The 20,140-nt window shown below is 39.5% G+C and overlaps 1 protein-coding gene across 9 annotated transcripts in view; it reads right to left on the reverse strand.

Moving 5' to 3' along the window:
* NRXN1 (neurexin 1) overlaps positions 1-20,140 on the reverse strand; it is a 1,098,989-nt gene that overhangs the window by 557,351 nt on the left and 521,498 nt on the right. For all 9 annotated transcript variants that reach the window (XM_087863385.1, XM_087863384.1, XM_087863379.1 and 6 more), the window contains 3 exons: positions 14,623-14,745; positions 1,848-2,229; positions 540-730 (listed from right to left, as the gene is read on the reverse strand). In XM_087863385.1, the coding sequence (XP_087719511.1) occupies positions 540-730; positions 1,848-2,229; positions 14,623-14,745 (696 nt within the window). The remainder of the gene's footprint in view (positions 1-539; positions 731-1,847; positions 2,230-14,622; positions 14,746-20,140) is intronic.

Below are 20,140 nucleotides of genomic sequence, written 5' to 3' on the forward strand. Positions count from 1 at the left end.
GGTGATTGTGTGTGTGTGTGTGTGTGTGTGTGTGTGTGTGTGTGTTGGGGGTGGGATGTGGCAAATTCACTGCTGGAGACACAAGGGTATAGGCCAAGCTCAGACCCCTATTGGTCAGAGGCTCTGTAAGTATCTGGGAAACCTCACCAAGGAAAGAAAACTAATAAGCCCTAGAAGAAACTCCTTAGGTACATAGCTATCCTGACCCCAAATCGATTAAAAACTGTAGCGACTAAAGAAACTTGCAAACAACCTACTCATCTTTAAAGTATCAAGTCTAAGAACATGTTTTCTCTTTAAATTTTAATCATGCATGCATTCTTAGAGGTCGCATTTTTTGAGCTATTAAAAATACATATGTTTCTGCCACATTAAAGGGGAACAGAGGCTTGTGTGTTGTATTATTAATCATGTGTTGGAAATGATATTCTGGTCAGTCCTTGCAAACAGTAGATACACACACTGCAAAACAAAGGACCTGCCATGTGAGTGGAGCCCATGTGGGTTCGTCCCTGTACTCTGACTCAGGATGCACTTACTCTTGAGGTCCAAGTTCCTGGCTCCCGCGGTGATTTGTGTCGTGATTTTCGTGTCAATCTTGACAGTGTGGAGATTGCTGGTGTCCCTTGATATCATCACATTGTGCCACTGATTGTCGTTGAGAGGTTTATTTGAGCTCCCTTTGATGAGGTTAGCACCATTTCCCAAATCAAACACGTAATGTAAGTACCTGGGAAAAAAAGCAAAGGTTGAGAAAGTGCCATCACTTTTTGAATTTTTGATGGAGTCCAACTAGATATTAGAAATGGAGATCTTTTCACATGTGGTTCCATCTTTGCTAGAAGTCTGAGAGTGAGTTGTATAGAGGCTCGACTAACAAGAGAATAAGAAACAATATGATTTCATCCAAGAGGATTACTCACTGTCTGCATTATAGTAAATAGTGAAAATTTATTTTTAACATCATGGTAGTCTACAACCCACCTTATGACATTGGAAGGTCACCTTTCACTACTCATTCCCTATTTCCACCACACCCTTCATCTTTTGCCAGTTTCTTGCACCTGCTCTTCTTTTGTTTTGAATGCCTGTTTCTTATACGGGAAATGTGCACTCATCCTTCAAGACTCAGCTCTGATATCCACTCCCTGCCTCATACATTTTCCTAATTTCCCTAAAGACTTTCCTGAACCTTTCCACATGATCATCTCAGGCAACTTTTCATAATGCTTTTCTGTTATATCTATGTGTTCACCTGCTTTCGAGCCTAGTACATTCTCCAGCCCACTGTAGCTATGCTATAATGTCACTGATTAAATGAATGAGTACCCAAATCAATTAAAAGACATCAAATTTTCCTCACCGTTTCAAGGAAATTTTACAAAAATCTTTCCTTCTAAATTCTTCGAGGAATTCTGATATAGAATTAAGTTCGAGTTAAATGCGATTTTGTGGAATTAAAGTAATCTGATTATTTAATATTAGATATTTAAATAGCACACATTTCTATACATTTGTAGAAACTCTTCTGTAGAATTACAGTGTGCATAGTAAGGAAACCCACATCTGAAGTATACGATTCATGGAATGCTTATCATGATTATAACTCAGTATTACTTGTACCTTGTATATGAAAATGTAGGTAGAGAAGACTCTACTGATTTCCTATTAACTTTATAAGATATCTTCATAAGATAAGAAGTGATCTGAGCAAATACATTATTTAAGCCACTCCCCCACCCCCTGCCCATAGCCTTAGAAGCCAACACATCTGTTTAACGTATATTTTTGGATACCGAGGTCCATTTTGAAAATTTTTATTTGTCATTGAACTGACATATACTCACCCTTTAACTAATTCGACCACAATAAAGTCATTTCCATCCCCACTATTATATAGAATTAGTCCATCTAGGGATGTTGTCTTGAACTGGAAAAAAAGATGCATAGAAGTGTAGGCTTGCAATGTAGCTAAGGCAACATAGCTCGATTTGGTCTTGAAGGTGACAGGGTCTGCTATGATGTTCCTGAAGCCAAATCTGGCATTGAGCTCGCAGTAATCTATGTCCCCATTTTTACACAAGTCAATGTATGCCATTCCATTAAATGTCAGGCTCTGCAGGTGTCCAATGAAGTTGGAAGGGACAGAAGAAAGATACCGGCGTTCCGTGATGATGCCAGTCTCTATGTTATGGAACTCCAGCCTTGTGTGATCGCCTGCCATTTGACCTGAAGGGAAGATAATGTGTGATTATTTTTTTTGTATCCGAAATAAACGCCCAACTTTAGACTTCCATGACAATATCACATTTTAAAATACAAGGATCCAAATACCCTTTGACATTCAGTTACATATAGTAAAAACATGACAATGATAGTAAAAGGTGAGGCTGGATACTTAATAAAACTTCCTTAGGTCAGGTTTTAATTTCTGTCCAAATTATAGCCTTAACAAAAATCACCTTCAATAGGCAAAGTTAGAAAATTTTTTTAAAAGTAGAAGAAATAAAGGAAGCAAGAAATAGAGAAAAAAAGAGAGGAAGGAAGGGAAAGAAGGAGAGAGAGAGAGAGAAAGAAAAAGGAGGTAAGGAATGAAGGAAGGAGGGCGGGAAGGAAGGAAGAGAAGGAGGAATTAAGGTGATGATTGTCCTAAATCATTTCATTAGAAAGTGATACATCCCAGCTTGGTGAGGATGTGCTTTTCTTTATAAAGAAATGCTCTTCAAGAAAAAAAAAAAAATGCTTGTATATTTTCCTATACTCAATAGATAAAATGAAAGGCTGATTATTCTTCCAACAATGAACCATGAAAATGTGTCCAAAGGTAAAAATGCACTTTTCACCTTCCCTTTTCTGTGCTGAACAATTCCCATAGTCTTTGCTAGAACTCGCCTTCCAGCCACTGCAGAGTTTCTGCTGATCTCTTCTGGACCCATGTTCTTTTCATTGCACTTATGTTTTGTGCTCTAAAGCGGGTACACTACGCTAAATCAAGGCATGCCCAATTTTGAGAATATGAGTAAAATTAGCACACATTACCATAAAGCACAATGTATGAAATTTGGTTGCAGATTTATTTATTGATTGACTTTTCAACTCAGCCCCCTTGCCTCTGCATCCCACCAAATTACTCTTTCAACCCCATGAAAGCCCAAATAAATCCCATCTTTACCTCTAAGGTGATTATTGTAACCTACCTATACTGTTGAAGGTAAAATAAAGATGTGAACCTGTTTTTCAGTGTACAACATAAAGTACTCTTAACGTTGCTAGCGATTTGCTCCCAGTATCTTGCTCTTGTCTAATTAAACTGCCATTTGCTTTCTTCTGAAACTCAAAAAGGTCATTTAAATTGCAATCAAGTTCTTCCAGGTGCCGGCTTCACTACTCAATTTGGCATAATTGGAAAATTTATCGAGCTTGCCCTATCCCGTCATCCATGATATTAATGAAAATATTAATTAGAACCAATCCCAGCATCAGCCCCTGAGAAAATGCACTGATCCTTCTTCCCAGGTGTAATGAAGATTCAACAACCATCTCCGTGGGCCCCCCTTGACCAGTTTGACAGATTTCCATTTCCTTAGTCAAGACAGTAAAATATTCGATGGCATTTTGAGGAAATGCTAGTAAGTGAAACATAAAAGGCATACTTTTTCTTGCGCAAGAAAAACTGTCTACATACATAATTGATTTTGATGCTTATAAACTCATTGGTGTAAGAAACTCTCCCCTGAGCTGTACTTAATTCCGCTTAATTTCCACACCTCTTTACTAGTCCTTGATCCTGGTAACAGCATTCTTGCCATCCCTTGACATGTTCTCTTTTTAGCTATTAGTTTTCTCTTCCGATTCTGTGTCTGCAAACTTTTAATACAAAAAATATGACTGTAAATAATTTCTCTCCTCCACCTTCCTTCCCATGATGCCTCCTTCTTGTCTGTCTGATGTAAAAATACTATCAAATCCCTAACATTTCTGGTTTCTTGTATGACATCATTTCTCTCTCCTTCTTCAGTTCTTTTGTTCAATGACCTCGATACTACTCTGTGGCGAACTACCTCACTGTTAACAAATAAAAGGAGCCTTTAATAATTTTCAAATAGCACACCAGAAACATTGAATTAATAAGTTGTATAGAAGGAACAATATAAAAGGCTGAAAAAAAAGTCACTTGGACTTTTATACTTCCTTGTGTTGATTTTTTATTTTTTTCATTATATTAAAATCTGAGCCTTAACTCAATGAACCCACCCCAAGCCTGAAACTGCCATGTTTTTTTTCTTAAAAGCTCCATTAGTGAACCTATAGACAGTAAGGAAATACCACCCCCCTAGCCCACTCCTCCCCCAAATTTCAAATACTTAAAATTAAATATCTCAAACTGTCAAGTTCTTGATAGCTCTGAAATAGGGAAGCACCTTTGGTATAACAGGACTGAGAAGTTCAGTGATAAAAATAACACGTATTGTCGGTTTTCTTTTCTCAAAGGAATAGAATATGCATGCAGAACATAAATAATAAAAAGGTAGTAAAACAGTTGGGGAGCAACCATGGCCCAGTTACAAGAAAAATCATTATGGTCAAGAGTCTGTTCTTTCTCTAATAAGCATACATAAATCGCATTGACAATAACAGCAGATAGGCTTGCTCACAAGAAAAAATTAGCACCTCAAAGCCATTATCCACTAAGAAGACATTAACTGCTGCCTTCTAAACATTCTTTTTTTTCCCCCTCAGAATTTACTCGAGTTTAATCCTCTGGCAGTAATGTCCCCACCCCTACTATTAGACACATATATTATGAAAAAATAAAGGACATTAAAGGAGAAAGATTTTTTTAAGGTTCCAAGCCTTTAAAAATGCAGTGTCTTCTCCAGAGATGGGGTGAGTTAGCAAAACGCTTCTCCAAGGGTATGGGATGGGTATTCCAGATTGAAAATACTCACCAACGAGAAACAACCACTGGACAGTGTGTCTGCACAGAAGTCTTACTATGCAAATCAAACCTTTATACCCAAGCAGATATACAGTATCAGCTATTCTATGTTCAGTCTTGCTCAGAGGCTACATTTTGGTTGCAGAACAAAATAACCCCCAGACGTACATCAACTTGCTAATTCACTTGAAGTTATTCAATGTGTGGTGTATCTAGGGTGTCCGGTGTTGTGTTAGGTCATGAAGAGAGAATATCGTGACGAGCCGACTTGGCTCCTGTTTTTACAAAACCCATGGTATATCGGGGAAAGGCAGACAACAAGAGGTAAGGAAATAATAAAATATATAATGATAAAACCCCAAAAACACTTCCTATGAATTTGATAAATAGGGAGTTGTGTTGGTAAGCGTGGAATCGGGGGCCTGAGTTGATATTTAAGTTAAATTTGAAGGACTAACACGAGAAAGACATGCTGAGAACCGGAGAAGCAGCATGGGGAGGTGGGTTCCGGGAAGAGGAAACAGATGAAGACAGGCTTTCAGGTGAAGAGCTAGACCCTGGGGCTGGAGACTCAGGTAAGTGAAATTAGTGGCTCACGGGGAAACGGAAAGGAGAGTCGTGGGCCAGTTAATCACACACAGCGTCTCCTGATTACATTCATCAGCACGGGAGGGTTTTCGGCAGCCAGAAGCCACGAGTCAGTGTTAGGGCGCACGCTCAAGCTCTCTGATGTAGGCAGTGTAGACTGGAGACAATTTGAAGGAGAGTTATAGCAGAAGTGGGAAAAAAAAAAAAAAAAGATGTATGAAATGAGATAATTTTACAGATATAACCTGCAGGACTTACCAGTAATGTATAGATGATGGAGAGGAGGGAAACTGTAAGCAGAAAGAGTTAGGGGGTCTCCGGCAAAAGACAAATGAGACCCTGGTTTTGTGACACTCGAGAGAAGTCATTTTAGCCCTCCTTGCCCCAACACACTCCCCATAGAGCCTCCTAGGAGGCGTCAGAATTACGAAGAAATGCAAAAGCATCAGTACTTAAGGACTTCAAGGAGAAAAAGGAAATGCAAAAACTAACAGTCTCTACCAGGCCTGGAAATAGCCTAACCATATCAGAGACAATAAATCAGGGGTAAAAACTCGCAGTGCTACCTCAAAAGTAAGCAAGACCCTACATTCCTTACCTGAGATAAGGGCCCAAGACCCTATCCAGTTTATACCAACATCGGAGCCTGCCCAGAACCCCTTCCCTCCGCCGACAGATTCCTCTGCTTCATTATAATGTTACAGTCTCCGCCCAAGGAGGAGCCCGAGCTTCATTACCATAATTAATGCCGCAGGTGTAGGTGTGCTTTCTACACCTGAGCAAGCCTTTACCTGGGATGACAAAGTTCTCTTTTTTGAATATTCCTCCTAACCCTAAATAAAAGCAACACCTCTCCTCCTGAGTAGGGAGTCACAGGCTTGGCAATTACTGCTCCTGATCTCCTTATTTGCTGCAAATACAGTCCTTTGTGGGACAACTCCACCTGGTGTCATCATGATCTGTAAGTCACCAAGGAGTGAACTCAGGTTAGCTCCATTATAGGATGACGACGCCCAGCCTGCTGGCTCGAGGAACTGCACGTGTCGTAAATGTTGTTCAGCAAAAGACACACACATTCAAAACACATAGAGTCAGAGTTTTTAGACAGACTACGTTGATGAGGGAACGGAAGGCAAGCTGAGGACAAAGCAGAAGCTGACACCCTGCAACCCCCTCCCCCTGGGAAGTATGCAACATTCCTCAGGCACTCCTGGCTGCCCTAAAGGACAAAGAAACAGTTAACCTATAGAGACCACAATCTTGCAACACTTGAGTCTCCCTCAGTTTACAAATGTCTTAGCAGTTTACAAGGACAAAGCTATCAGTAACCTAGCTTCCAGGAGGGAATGTATGTAGACACAGTTAATTTCCTCACTACCTACAGCCCATTGACAGTCCTTGAAACGCGCGCAGTGACATTCCTCTGGGAACTCAGCTGCCTCGATGTTAATACTTTGCTAAGGGCCAAAGGCAGTGCTAGCCTGACCCCCTTCACTCCACCAAGATCCTATAAAAATTCCTTTGGAAACTTCCTTTATCTCTAACCGCACCCCCCCCCCCCAAGATACGTGTTGGCAATCATCCCCCAAGCATATGGCCCACTGATATACATCTGAAGGGTCTCATGACTAAGGTGTTATTAGACGGTAATAAATGACTTTTTCCCAACAATAGCTAGCCCCCTCAAGGTCCTGGAAACCTTGCTTCCAAAATTCCTTAGAGACTTATGCTATCCCTAACCCCCTCCAAACTTGAGGGTATATGATGGGCCATTCCTCATGACTCCACAGCTGCTCTTTCTGCCCACGGGTCCTGTCCCCATGCTTTAATAAACCACCAATTTTGCACCAACGGCGTCTTAAGAATTCTTTCTTGGTTGTCGGCTCGGGACTCTACCCCACTGAACCTCACCTAGATTCCCCAACCTCATCAAAGCGATGAGTTGAAACCCAAGGAATCCCTACCTAGGGAGCCCCATACAGCCTGTAGAACCCGGTCCCACCCAAGGCCTAGGGAATCCCTTGAGTTTCTTTCATGCCTCATGACCTTAGGTGAGTGCAGACATTCCCAAGAATGAATGGCCTGAGTGTGTACTGTGCTGTGTTCAACACAGGCTTAACAGTACATTTAACTCTGAAGAGGGGGTCAAATGTAGGAAGAAATGCATGAAGAGTGTCTACTACTTTACTTTTTTTCCTGTTTAGTGATTCCCGACTTGCTGTAAAATCCAATTAAAAAAAAAAAAAAACTCCAAAAAAAACGGAAAACAAAAACCAAAAACAAAAACACAAATAAGTAAATAGCCCATTGCTTTCCTGATTCATGGTTGGCTTCAAGTGGCCACTGGAGTGTTTGAAAAAAGTTCCATTTCTAAATTGAAGCCTCAGTGGCAAGTTTCCAATGCCCGTTTTGGAAACATTTTCCATGCTATGTAAATCGAGACTTTTTTATTCTTATGAATTGTTGGCTTTTGTGAGATCTCTCACAAAACATAATCCCCCAAATATGAATCACCTTGATGAAAATTCACCAATTAAAGGTAAATTGATGTGAAAATAAAATTGTCTTTAGCTCTGTGCAGCAAGATGCTGGGAGCTGGGGGAAAGGAAAAGGTGAGGTCAAGGTGAGGGGGGGAATGCATAATTTGGGTGAATCATCAATATTTATTTGGCCTATATTTCCCTTCATCTTTAAACTCTGAGAAAGACCATGTTGGTTTTTACTACTGGAAAAAAAAAAACATCAACTCCTACAGAGCACAGGATAAAATCAAATTTCTGCTCTAAAGCCTTGGGCGATTTTGAGAAAGAGTAAATGGCAAGCTAATTTACTGAAATACTAGTTTATATTTTGTTCTTCCTTCAATTCTGAAAAGCTAGCCAAGTATTTTGCCTCAAAGGGTTTTTCTTGGCAGGAAGTAGAAGCTGCTGGAAAACAATGCTTTCTCTAGTCTTTTGCGAGGGCCTGATCAAGGTTTCTCTGGGAAGGGGAAAAAAAAGGAAGGAAAAGAAAAGAAAAGGAGAGAACAGGTTGCATTTCAGGGCTGACAGAGACAATGGGATTACCACTGATTAGGGGAGAGGAGAGAGAACTTTGGTGGGATTTATAAGTGCTGAGTTCCAGCATCCTGCTCTCTGCTCAGGGTCAAGGGTTCAGAGAAAATGGGTGAGGTGCACATAGGGAGACCGGACCTGGACAGCAGCCCGCAGATCCTGGCAGGAGTCAACAAAGACCCAGTCTACCACTTAGGACAGGAGCAACAGGGTTCTTGCAATTCGAAGGACAAACTTGGAAAAGTGTTTTCTTCAAGGTCAAGTGCAGAGAGAAGACAAGAGGGGCCTCTGCCTGATCCAAGGTGGGGAGTAGGGAGTGGGGGCAACGGTAACTATGATTAAATATCCTGTAAATCCAGAAAAATGCCTAAGGCCTTTCTGATTTAAATTGTGCCAATTTAAATTGACATAAAGGCAACTAAGAAATGTTCCATCTCTTGCACACCTGAGTTGGTAGAGCAAGAATATTATAATTTTAATAATACATACTGAACAAAAACCTGTTAGACAAATGCCTTAGGATATATTTGTCTTCCAAAGTTGGGAATACTTTTTTTTTTTTTAAAGATTTTATTTATTTATTCGACAGAGATAGAGACAGCCAGAGAGAGAGGGAATACAAGCAGGGGGAGTGGGAGAGGAAGAAGCAGGCCCACAGCAGAAGAGCCTGATGTGGGGCTCGATCCCATAACGCCGTTATCACGCCCTGAGCCGAAGGCAGACGCTCAACCGCTGTGCCACCCAGGCGCCCCCAAAGTTGGGAATTCTAAAAAGGATCCCTTTTCTTTCAGATCGTAAGTCAAACCTCATCAATGGCCTGTGAATTCCTAATGAAGTCTTAGGTGCCAGAGTCCGAGTGTGAACCAGCCACAGGGACAGGAGTATCTTTGCCACAAAGAGCTAGTCCATGCCCAGGAACAGCATGATAGAAACTCGTGATGGTAGCTTAGGCAGGATTCCTCAATACAGTCAATTCTCTTGGGAGTTCCCTCATTGAATAGGTCACTCATTTGTTCCTACGTCTGTAAGCAAACTATATCCATGAAAGTATCTGTTAATTCTGTTTCCTAACATTATGATTGCTGGTAGTAGATAAATGTGTGGCCATTTAAGTAAACAAAGGAGTGATGTATTCACTGAAAGGTGAAGAAGGCAATTCACTGAGGTAGAACACAGCTCTTCATTTAGAAGCTTAATAGGAATCTATGCAATTGAAAATATAGATCTTGAATTTTCTATGAAAATTAGATGGCAATTCATTTAGGGGCCATTTCTGGAATTCTCTATATTACACTGATCATATTCATACTCTGTTCATTACTTCTTAATTCAAAATGTGTTGCACTGATTTTTTAAAAGAATGCTAATGTTGTACATACCCACAAGTGTAAGGACGTAAGAATGGGAAAGAAAAATTAAATTGAAATAAATAAAACTAATTGTATTTCAAATGAACACTATACACTAAAGGAAAGGAGGGTAGGAAGAAAAGAAAAAAAAAAAAAGGAGGGAGGGAGAGAAGGAAGGAAGGAAACAAGCCAAGTTATCATCCAAGTTACTTATAAACTCAGCATTTGATTGTATCTGTTAAGTGTTAGGGGGTGGGGAATGAGAAGAGTCACAAACTAATCCTAATTTCTTTTAGTTGATTTATTAATTGTAGTGGTGTGGGCCACTTCAAGTAATCCTGAAACTAGTTTAGAATGATTGTTGGATTTAGCACATGAGTAACTGACTTTACTGGGACCAAGGATCCCACCATGGAAGAAGGAACATGGAAACACAGAATGCGAGAAGTCAAGAAACAATGATGTCGATATGGAGGTAGCAGTGCGAACTCATATTTTCTACTATACGTGTATATGCGTGTGTGTGTGCATATGTATTTTTTGTAGATTAGCATCCACTCTTTAGATGATTTGGGTTTTATCAAAAGGAGGAGAAATGAGGAGTTAGTGTCTAAGGTCATGTGCAAGAGGTTGTGAATACATAGGTGCTGGTGACAAGGACAGGTGAAAACCACAGAGGAACATTTTTCAGTTCAGGGTGTGTGTGTGTGTGTGTGTGTGTGTGTGTATGCATGCAGGTGTATGTGTGCATACTTGAACATATTTCCTATCTTTGCCTGCTGAAAGCATCAGGAAACAAATATACTGGAGGACCACTGAGCACTGCAACTACCCAGATTTTGGTAATATCATTCGTGACTAATTGAAGACTGAAAGGCTGATTCCAGGGCAGGAGTACGGTAGGTATAAGCTGTGCCTGGAATGTTCTGTCACGGTACAAGTAAGGAAGTGCAAAAACAAACAAAAACAAAAACAAAAAAACAAACCCTGAAAATGTTGGGGTGGCCATGTCAGAATTTGACAAAGACCAACTTCATGGGACTTACACTGGCCCAAACTGGGACAGTCTGAGCACCAAAATAATTAAGTAAAGTAATTATAAACTGTTTGAAAAACAGAAACTCATACCAATAAGGAAGAAATAAAGGAAGTAAAGAAGGAAGGATGAGTGGAAGGAAAGGGGAGAGAAAAGGAAGAGAGAAAGGAAAACAAGGAAAAGAAAAAAAGAAGTGCTGGAGGTGGAAAATAATCATTTCGTAACTACCGCAGTAAAGACTGGATCAGGAGAAAATCTTCGATGGATGCTAAATCTTGGGTGAACCTCTGATGAGGTACAGGCTATTCTCATGGTTTTAATGTCTCTCCACAGTTTATTAGTGACAAGGGAGAAAACATACTCTTCATGCAGCGGAGAAACTGGACAAAGTGTTGACCAAGTGGTTACATTTAATCACCGGTCAAGGACAGGGACGTCCTGTGCCTTCAGATGGGATACTGGAAGGAGGTCACAGCGACACTATGCAATATTTCACCCTAAAATGCAACACCAGACTTTAATCACAAGAAAACATCAAACACAAAATGAGTGACTCTACAGTGACAAAAGGTGGGAGGTTTATAGATTTCAAAAATGTCAATGTCATGAAAGACAAAAAAAAAAAAAAAAAGTCAATAGAAATGTTTCAGATGGAAGAAGGCTAAAGAAACCTGAAAGCTATATGCGGTGTCTGACCCCAGGCTGCACACTGTGCTGGAGGGGAAATGCTATAAAAGACAACACTGGGTCAACCGACTAAACTGGAATATGGATGACAGAACAGATAAAATATATTGCATCCGAGCAACATTTACCGAAGTTGGTAACTCTTTGTTATGTAAGGGGATATCGTTATTTTTAGAAAATGCACACTGAAGTAGTTAGGGGTAAAGGGCCATTTTGTATTTAATTTTTGCACAACTGGTTATGGCGGGAAAAAAAGGAGAGAGTGAAAATGTCAAAGGAAATGGGATACAATAAGAGTAAAGATATATCAGTGTTCTTTGTACTGTTTTTATTTTTTAAATTTTTAAAATTGATTTTTTAAAAGATTTTATCTGTCTATCTGTCTGAGAGAGAGAGACAGAGAGACAGAGAGGGAGGGAGAGAGCAAGCATGAGCAGGGGGAGGAGCAGAGGGAGAGGGACAAGCAGACTGTGCTGAGCGCGGAGCCCGATGCAGGGCTGGATCCCACAACCCTGAGATCATGACCTGAACTGAAACCAAGAGTTAGTTACTCAACTGACTGAGCCACATGCCCCCATACTGTATTTTTGAAACTTTTTTTTTTTTTTTTTTTGGTAAACTTGAAATTATTTCTAAAGACAATTTAACAAAATGAATTACACCATACTTTATTTCTATCTTTTCTTCATCCACTGTAGTTCAGGACTTAGGACTTTACATCCTGAAGCATCTACCACAGGATTCATTTTGCTCAAAAAATATTTTCCAGCTTACTCTCAAGCTTTCCAATTGCCTGAAAGTCCATGAAAAATAAACACCTTAGTTGAGAGCATTGACCCATTTGCCCCCAAAGGTCATTCTAGCCCTGTCAACTACCATATGGTTGCATGAAGAAAACAAAACTTCCCTGCCCCCTGAACATTGGTCTGTGTAGCCCCACTGGAGCCATTCTGCTCTGTCTGGAATGCCCCCCACATACTTTCATCATCTGCATCACCCTCTCTTTAAAGCCTAGCTCAAATATAATCCACTGCTTTAAGCTATCCTAAACCAGGGTCCTCAACTTCTCTTCTGAACTCCAAGAATATGAATCGCTTACGTCAACCATTCAGTCCATCACCTACTGCCCTAGACTATCAGTTTGTTTGAGTTTTAGATGTGTGTATGTCTTCGTGACATGATATTATGTCTGGGAAAGTACTTGTCTTTGACTCATACCCGTATTAGGATATTAATGAATATAAAGCAATGGACCATGAGTCAAAAAAACAAAACAACAGCAACAATATAGACAATTCTTGGTCCTCTTCTAAGTTCTGGCAACAGTGGCATTTCAAAGAAACAGAAGTCACTTAACCCCTTTGAACCTCAGTTTCCTTATCTGTAAAGTGAGGATACATATGTCCTGTCCATTTCATTGCACTGTGTGACCTTTAAGACACACTTAGGGACTGACAAGTGTTCCTCTGTGGTTTTCACATGTCCTTGTCCCCAGGAGCTATGTATTCACAACCTCTTGCACATGACCTTTGACACTAACTCATTTCTGTTCCTTTTGATAAAACCCAAATCATCCCTACGATGGAGGCTAATCTAGAAAAATGATTCATTCTTCTTCTAAGAGCCGCCCTTAACCAAAACTGCATGAACTTCATTTGACACTCCTGCCAAAGCCCGGCAAAAATTCTGCTTTCCTTGCCTAAGTTCACCCAGTTGCTTAGAGCCTTTTCATGTTTGGCAATTTTGAATAAAGGCTTATGCTAACAGCTTTCTGGTTTATTTTCTTCCTCAGGAAACAAAATGATATAACATAGTAGTGATTTCTAAACGCTAATCCATGAACCAGCTGCGTGCGAGTCCCCTCTGAAGAGAGTTTCAACAAACAAATAAAAAACCCCCAAAGCCTAAAACAAAACAACAACAACAAAATGAAAAGAAAAACAATCACAGGGCTCTTCCTAGACTTTCTATGATGTCAGGCCAGGAACTGATCCTTTTAAAGCTCTTTAGGGGATTCTGAAATAAAGTTGCACCTACATGTAGAAAAAAGTTCTGGAAAACCATAAAGGGCTATTGAAATGTAAGATAGTAAAGACAGCTAGAAGTTGGTAGTTTGGTTCATTTGAACTCAGAAATGATTCTCTTAAAAGTTAAAATCCCACACATGCTATTTCCACATTGATAGAATCAACTGATCTCTGATCATGGGAGCCCCTCAGGACTGAATGTAGGACACACTTCCCTGCTGCACAAGGACTGTCTTGTGTCTTGTTCTAAAATAATTAATAATTTTAGAGATGTTCTCTAAAAAAGAAAAAGAGTTAATATCCCAGCGGGTCATGTGCTTGGAGTTATTTTCAGCAGAGAGAACAAAGGTGCACCAATTCCTTTTTCATTTGGTTTCCCTAAGTCTCTGGGGTGGACTTTTATACAGCTCACCTCAGTGAGGAATCTACATGTCAGGGATTGAACATGCAATCTTTAATATTAGAGTTTAACCAACTGAGGTAAACGGCCAGAAATAATCTATTACAGCTTATAATGAAAAAGTGGTTCACCCGACAGAATGCCAGCATATCTATCAATTTCCCTAGATACTAAAAAGTATAACTCACTGCTGTTCATCACCAAAATATATAAAAAACAAAGAAATTGAACAGAAATTGCATGTGAACAATGACTTCAATATTTTGAGGCCCTAAGATATTTATCAAGCCACAACACTGAAATATATAACGTCTTCTTGAATTATTAAACGGGAAAGAACATGACATGAAAGTATTGCTCATTTGAGAGAAAAAACATTTAACATGCTGCTTATTAAATGGCATTGTTGCTGGAAAAATTGGAACAAAAAATGAACTGTGTGTATCAGCATCAAGTTGTGTAGTTGGTTTTCATAGTCCTCTGTAAGAAATGGGAAGGACTAAAGCTTCAGCAAAAGAAAAGGCAATGGAAACGGGGATTTACCTGTCATGGCCTGTTGGTCATCCACGGTTAACTTTAAACTTTTTCCTCGACGGACCACACGTACTGTGTGCCATTCGTTATCATTGAGGTTATAGCCAGCAAAAAGGGTCTCGGGACCTTTGCCTGTAGGATATGCCAAACAGTCATTATGGACACTCAGAATCAGTTAAGCAAATGAACCTCACAGAGAGTGAGAGAAAGAGACAAAGTAAGGGGGGAAGCACAGGAGAGGGAGGAGAGACAAGAGAGAAAGAAATGAGAGAGAGGTGAGAGAGAGGAGAGAAGAGACTGGCTGGATCAATTTTCAAGCCCATTAGAGTCAGAGCAAGCAAGGAAAATGACAAGTTAACAGACATTCAGGTGTGACACTTTAAGAAGAATCTTTAACATTATGCATTGATCAGACAAGGGAATGAACCTTGTTGTCATAAATAGGCACAGTCAATATAGCATCGGGAAGCCTCCCAAATTTATACACACTTGCTTGTTGTTGTTGTTGTTCCCAAGGAATTCTCTGATCGTTGCAGTTACGGCTTTCTTACTAATGAAGCAGATAGCAGTGCTGTAGCGTCTGACTTCAGGGAGAGAGCGGACCATAAGTAACTAGCTAAGCACCTGCAGCTGGAGCAAATGGCCGATTGGATTCTGGTGAGGAGACTGCGCCCGGCACAGCGTGTGTGATGGCTGCTTTTCACTCTTACATTACCTCCGATGTTCACCAAAATTCATAAGTGTATGGAATTTTGTGTCTAAAAACTAGGTCTGGTGGAGTGGTTTTAGTCAAAGTATTGACTCTTAGGGGGAAAAAAAAGTCACAGCCAATAAGGGCCAAGTGTAGGGTGGGAAGGGAGAAAGAAAAGTGAGATTAAACAGTACTAGAGGGCGGGGATTCCCAGCTGAGGCCCAAAAGAAAAAAAAAAGCAAGAAATGGAACCACCTGGGAAAGTAACTGCCGGTGAATCTATGTAAATCCATTCGAATGGATTACAAATGGATTTACATTGGCTTAGAACAGACAAATTACTTCAGAAAGTCATATTGTGGAAATCACTGAAATGACAAAGCTAGACAAATATTCCTCTTCCACTTAAAAACAATGCAAGGGAGAAAAAAAAACACTTTAATATGCCTGGAAAATTTTAACTATAAAAAAAGTACTTCCACTAATCTGACACTAAGATGCACTGAGGAAAAAATAATGAAAAGTTTTTAAAGATACATTTTTTTTGGTGATGGATTTTCCTCCTATTTTCCAAGTACAGATATGTGTTGGTATGCTAAAATAATGCAAGATGTGACATCACTGTGTTTCATGACTTTCAACTGATTCAGAGTCAGGGTTAGGTTCATAATTTCTTTAACCAAATTCTACCAGCAAAACCGATCAATGTCCAAGAATCAAATGAGGACATAGAAAAGGCCAGGAAGGAGGAGAAAGAGAAAGAAAGGAAGGAAGGAAGAAAGAATAGAACCAAGCAGAAGAACTTCAGTAGTCTATCCGACAACAGATCACTGTTTGCTCTTGGTGCTGTTGGCTATCCTGATTTCTCTCTTAGGTTGTACAGGTGCAAGTTCTGCCTTTCTTGGTTGAGGCTTCTCTGGGGCTTAAAACAAACCAGTGAGATAAGCTAAATTTTACCGGAGGAACTGCTTCATGTCTTTAAAAGAAACCATCATTAAGATTAGAAATAATCTCTTTGTTTCTTTAAGAAAAGTTAAATTACACATCCAGATACATGAATAAAAACGAGTCTAGACAGAACAGTTTTGAGAGATTGATCACTAAATAACTAGAGGAAGCCTCTTAGTTCAGCAACTGAAAAAAAAAAAGCAAAAAAAAGCTTTGAGACCAAATGTTGAAAGCAAGCTCCACGATCAAAGGAACTCTTTCTAGTTTCAATAGTGAAGAAAGAAGCGCTTAATAACTCTGCAGAATCTTAGCATCCTACTGGCAGCATGGGTCATTCTTAGTTTTGATCTTTGAAAGAGAATATATCATGTTAAAGCTATTTTTATAAGGAAGACTTTTTCTCTTAGAAATATGTGCTTTTGAAGCAGCTTCACTCCTGTTCTCTTAATTTTAAAAGTGTTTTGTCAAGAAAAAGAAGCTTAGGAGTGATATCATCATTATACCCCATTCTGGGCTTGATCTTGCTCTCAAGTCATAATGCTTAATCTATGAAACAACTATTTCCATAACAACAGGCACAAAATCCAATTAAAAATAACCCTTTGGTTCATAAAAATCTCTGTGGGCCAACTTCAAGCTCCTTTCTTGCATTATTAAAAATGTGAAGAGATTGATTTTGGAAGACAAGGTTTTAAAAAATGCACTTAATATTCTCAGTTCACAACAGTGTTATCTATGCAACTTGAAGTGTAATGGATAGTGCACTGGACAAGGAGTTAAGAATTGTGGTTGCTAGCCCTTGATTTGCTACTAAGAAAGAAGTCGGGGGCTGGTAAATGCTTATTATGTGCCAGGCATTTTATCTGTTAACTTATTTCATCTTTACGTTGTTATCACTTTGCAGATGTGGAACTGAAGGCTTAGGAAGCTAAAACTTCTTGCCTCAAGGTCACACAGCTAAAATGTGATAGAAAAGTGTTCCATCTTAGGTTTAGCGGACTCAAAGACTGCACGCTTTCTTTCCCCTGCATTAGCCTGCCTCCCAGCTATACGACCTTTGGCTAGAAAGGTAACTTCTCAGTTGCCCTACATCTAAATGAAGGGGATGGGAAAGCTGCTCTTTGTTATGACTCCCAGCTTGCTCTGCAGAATGATCACAATGTCAGGAAATCTTACACACCCTCTGCATAAGTCCTGGTAGACGGAAATCTCTAAACAGCACACCATACCTCTAAAGGCACTAAAGGCATGATATAGAAGAAGGGCCATCATTTTGGGACTGAAGCCACATAATTAGTAATCTTTTAAGAAATATTTTATTTATTGATTTGAGAGAGAGAGGGAGCATGAGCAGGGCAGAGGGAGAAGCAGACTCCCCGCCAAGCAGGGAACCCAACACGGGACTCGATCCCAGGACTCTGGGATCATGACCTGAATTGAAGGCAGACACGTAACCAACTGAGCCACTTAGGTGCCCCATAATCAGCAATTTGCTAAAACATTCAGCTTCTGGTGGTCTCAACAACCCTACTTATGAAAGGGAGGAGATGGTGTAGGAGATCTCGGTAATACCTTAGAGATCTCACATTCTCACATTTAAAACTATGGAATTCATAAAGAAAGATGGTTTAACTGTTTTAATTTTGAGTTTGAGAGTCTTTTGTCCTCTTGTAAAAATTTTAATGGCAAAATTATAGTCACTACAGTCATAGATGATCTGAATTCCTTTTGAGATTTCCTCTTCTTTGGAGGATATCAAAATAGTGGCAGTAACATCTTTCTCACAGCATTAATGTGAGTGTTATGGGCTGAATATTCATTTGTTGAAGCCCTAATCCCTCCTGTGATGGTTTTAGGAAGGAGGTGGGGCCTTTGAGAGGTAATTAGGTTTAGATGAGGTCATGAGGGTGGAGCCCCGTAACAGGATTGGTTATCTTGTAAGAAGAGACATTAGAGCTCTTTCTCTCCATCATGGAAGGACACAGAAAGAAGGTGGCCATCTACAAGCCAGGAAGAGAGCTCTCACCGAGAACTAAACCTGCCAACAGTGACCTCGGACTTATAGTCCAGAACTGTGAGAAATAAATGTTTGCCGTTCAAGTCACATAGTCCATGGAATGTTGTTACAGGAGTCCAAGCAGACTTAGTAAGCAATATTCTAAAGGTTTTAAAGAAAGCCAATAGCATTGTTTCTATTTTAAAGATAATCATTCCTCATGTTTTGAAGGGAGTTAAAAATTTGTAATTTTACACTTGATTCTTACTGTAACCTATTATTTAAGTCATAGAGACTTTCCTCCCCATATTTTAGTTAAGAAAGTAGATTTAGAAAGGTTGAGTGTATTATTCTAAGACTCAGAGGCAGTAAGGAGTGGAATTAAGACTGAGATCTTGAGGTCTTCCAAGTCCCTTCTCGTGTCTTTTCCACAGGCTCCAAAATGATTTGCAGACAGTAAAAGAAAGGTACACTGTGGTTGAATGACAATAGCTAATATTTAACCAGGCTGAATCACAAGTCAGCTCTAAAGGATAATGCTATATTAAAGAATTTTAGAACTAGATGGGATGTGGGAGGTAGAGCAGCCCATGGACCCATCTACAAACACCCTGAGGTCCGAAGCAATTAGATGATGCTCTGCTATTTAAATGAAGAATCAAGTTCCCCAGATTGTCAGTCTAGTGAACTTTCTTTAAATTATTCTGCCATTATATTATGCTGAACTAGACTGATCTTCTTGAAGAACACCAAGGTCTGACTCTACGATTTGGTCCATGACTGTGATTTTTTTCTGCATCTAAGGTGAAAGTTAAGCAAGAATAAATATTGCTTCCTAACACTATTTAACAGGGCTTAAGCTACGGTATAAGTGTTTTCTAGTTGGTGGTATTCACTAGGTTTTCTGGTGACTCTGTAGCTAAAATTCATTATTTTACATTAATTTAAATAATTTAAAGTTATTTATTACAGGTAGAAGTAGACACAATAAACATTTCAGTTTTCCTCAATCTAGTTCAATTTGATTGTCCTTTTACAACCTACCCACGTAAGAAGTTCAAGTGTCCTTACAATTTTACTCCTAAGAGGGTTGAAGATAACCCCAACCTAAGGCGTAGGACAGAGAGGCAGGGGTTTGTGTGGGAGTGAGAGGGGGGAGTCAGTAGTTAGTCAAATAAATTCTTTGAAATCTACTACTATAGAGCCTTGATTTAACCACTAGGACATACACTTGATAAAAAATGATAGATGTTTTCGACCAGATTAGTAATCACACTAGCTCGTTACTTTTCACCTTCATTTCCACTATAGGAGGGGATGGTGGAGAAAATTGGATTTTTTTCCCTAGGTCTGCCATCAACTAATTATGTCACCTTAAGTAAGTCATTTATCTTTTCCGTGCCTCATATTTCATCTGTAAAATGAGAATACTTGGTAAGAACATAATAAAAATATTCTCCTGTTAACCAACTTAAAAATTTTGTCATTCTTGGAAGGAAGAGAGCTAGCCTTGCACCATTTCCAACCTTGTGGCAACATGAAAGAGCACAATATTATAGTGAAGTTCTCTAAATTCATGAGATTTAATTATTATCATTGGCAATTTCATCATTTTTATTTTGACACGGGTAGGCAGAAGACAGAAAGAACTTCACCGAGTTATTCTAGACCTAGAATTACTAAACTCAAATGAAACCAGTAGGACAATATTGATTTATGCTGGCTTTGCAGGATATGGTTGCCATTACAATTACTCAACACTGCCATTGTACTGTGAAAGCAGCCATAGATTATATGGAAACAAATGGGTGTGACTTGGTTCAATAAAAATATGTGTTAAAAGAGGCAGACCCCTGTGTGCTGCAGTTTTCAAGCCCCTATAAAATACACAT

This window comes from Ursus americanus, chromosome 7 (genome assembly GCF_024610735.1).
Source record: "Ursus americanus isolate L20-20 chromosome 7, mUrsAme1.1.p, whole genome shotgun sequence".
NCBI classification, from domain to species: Eukaryota; Metazoa; Chordata; class Mammalia; order Carnivora; family Ursidae; genus Ursus; species Ursus americanus.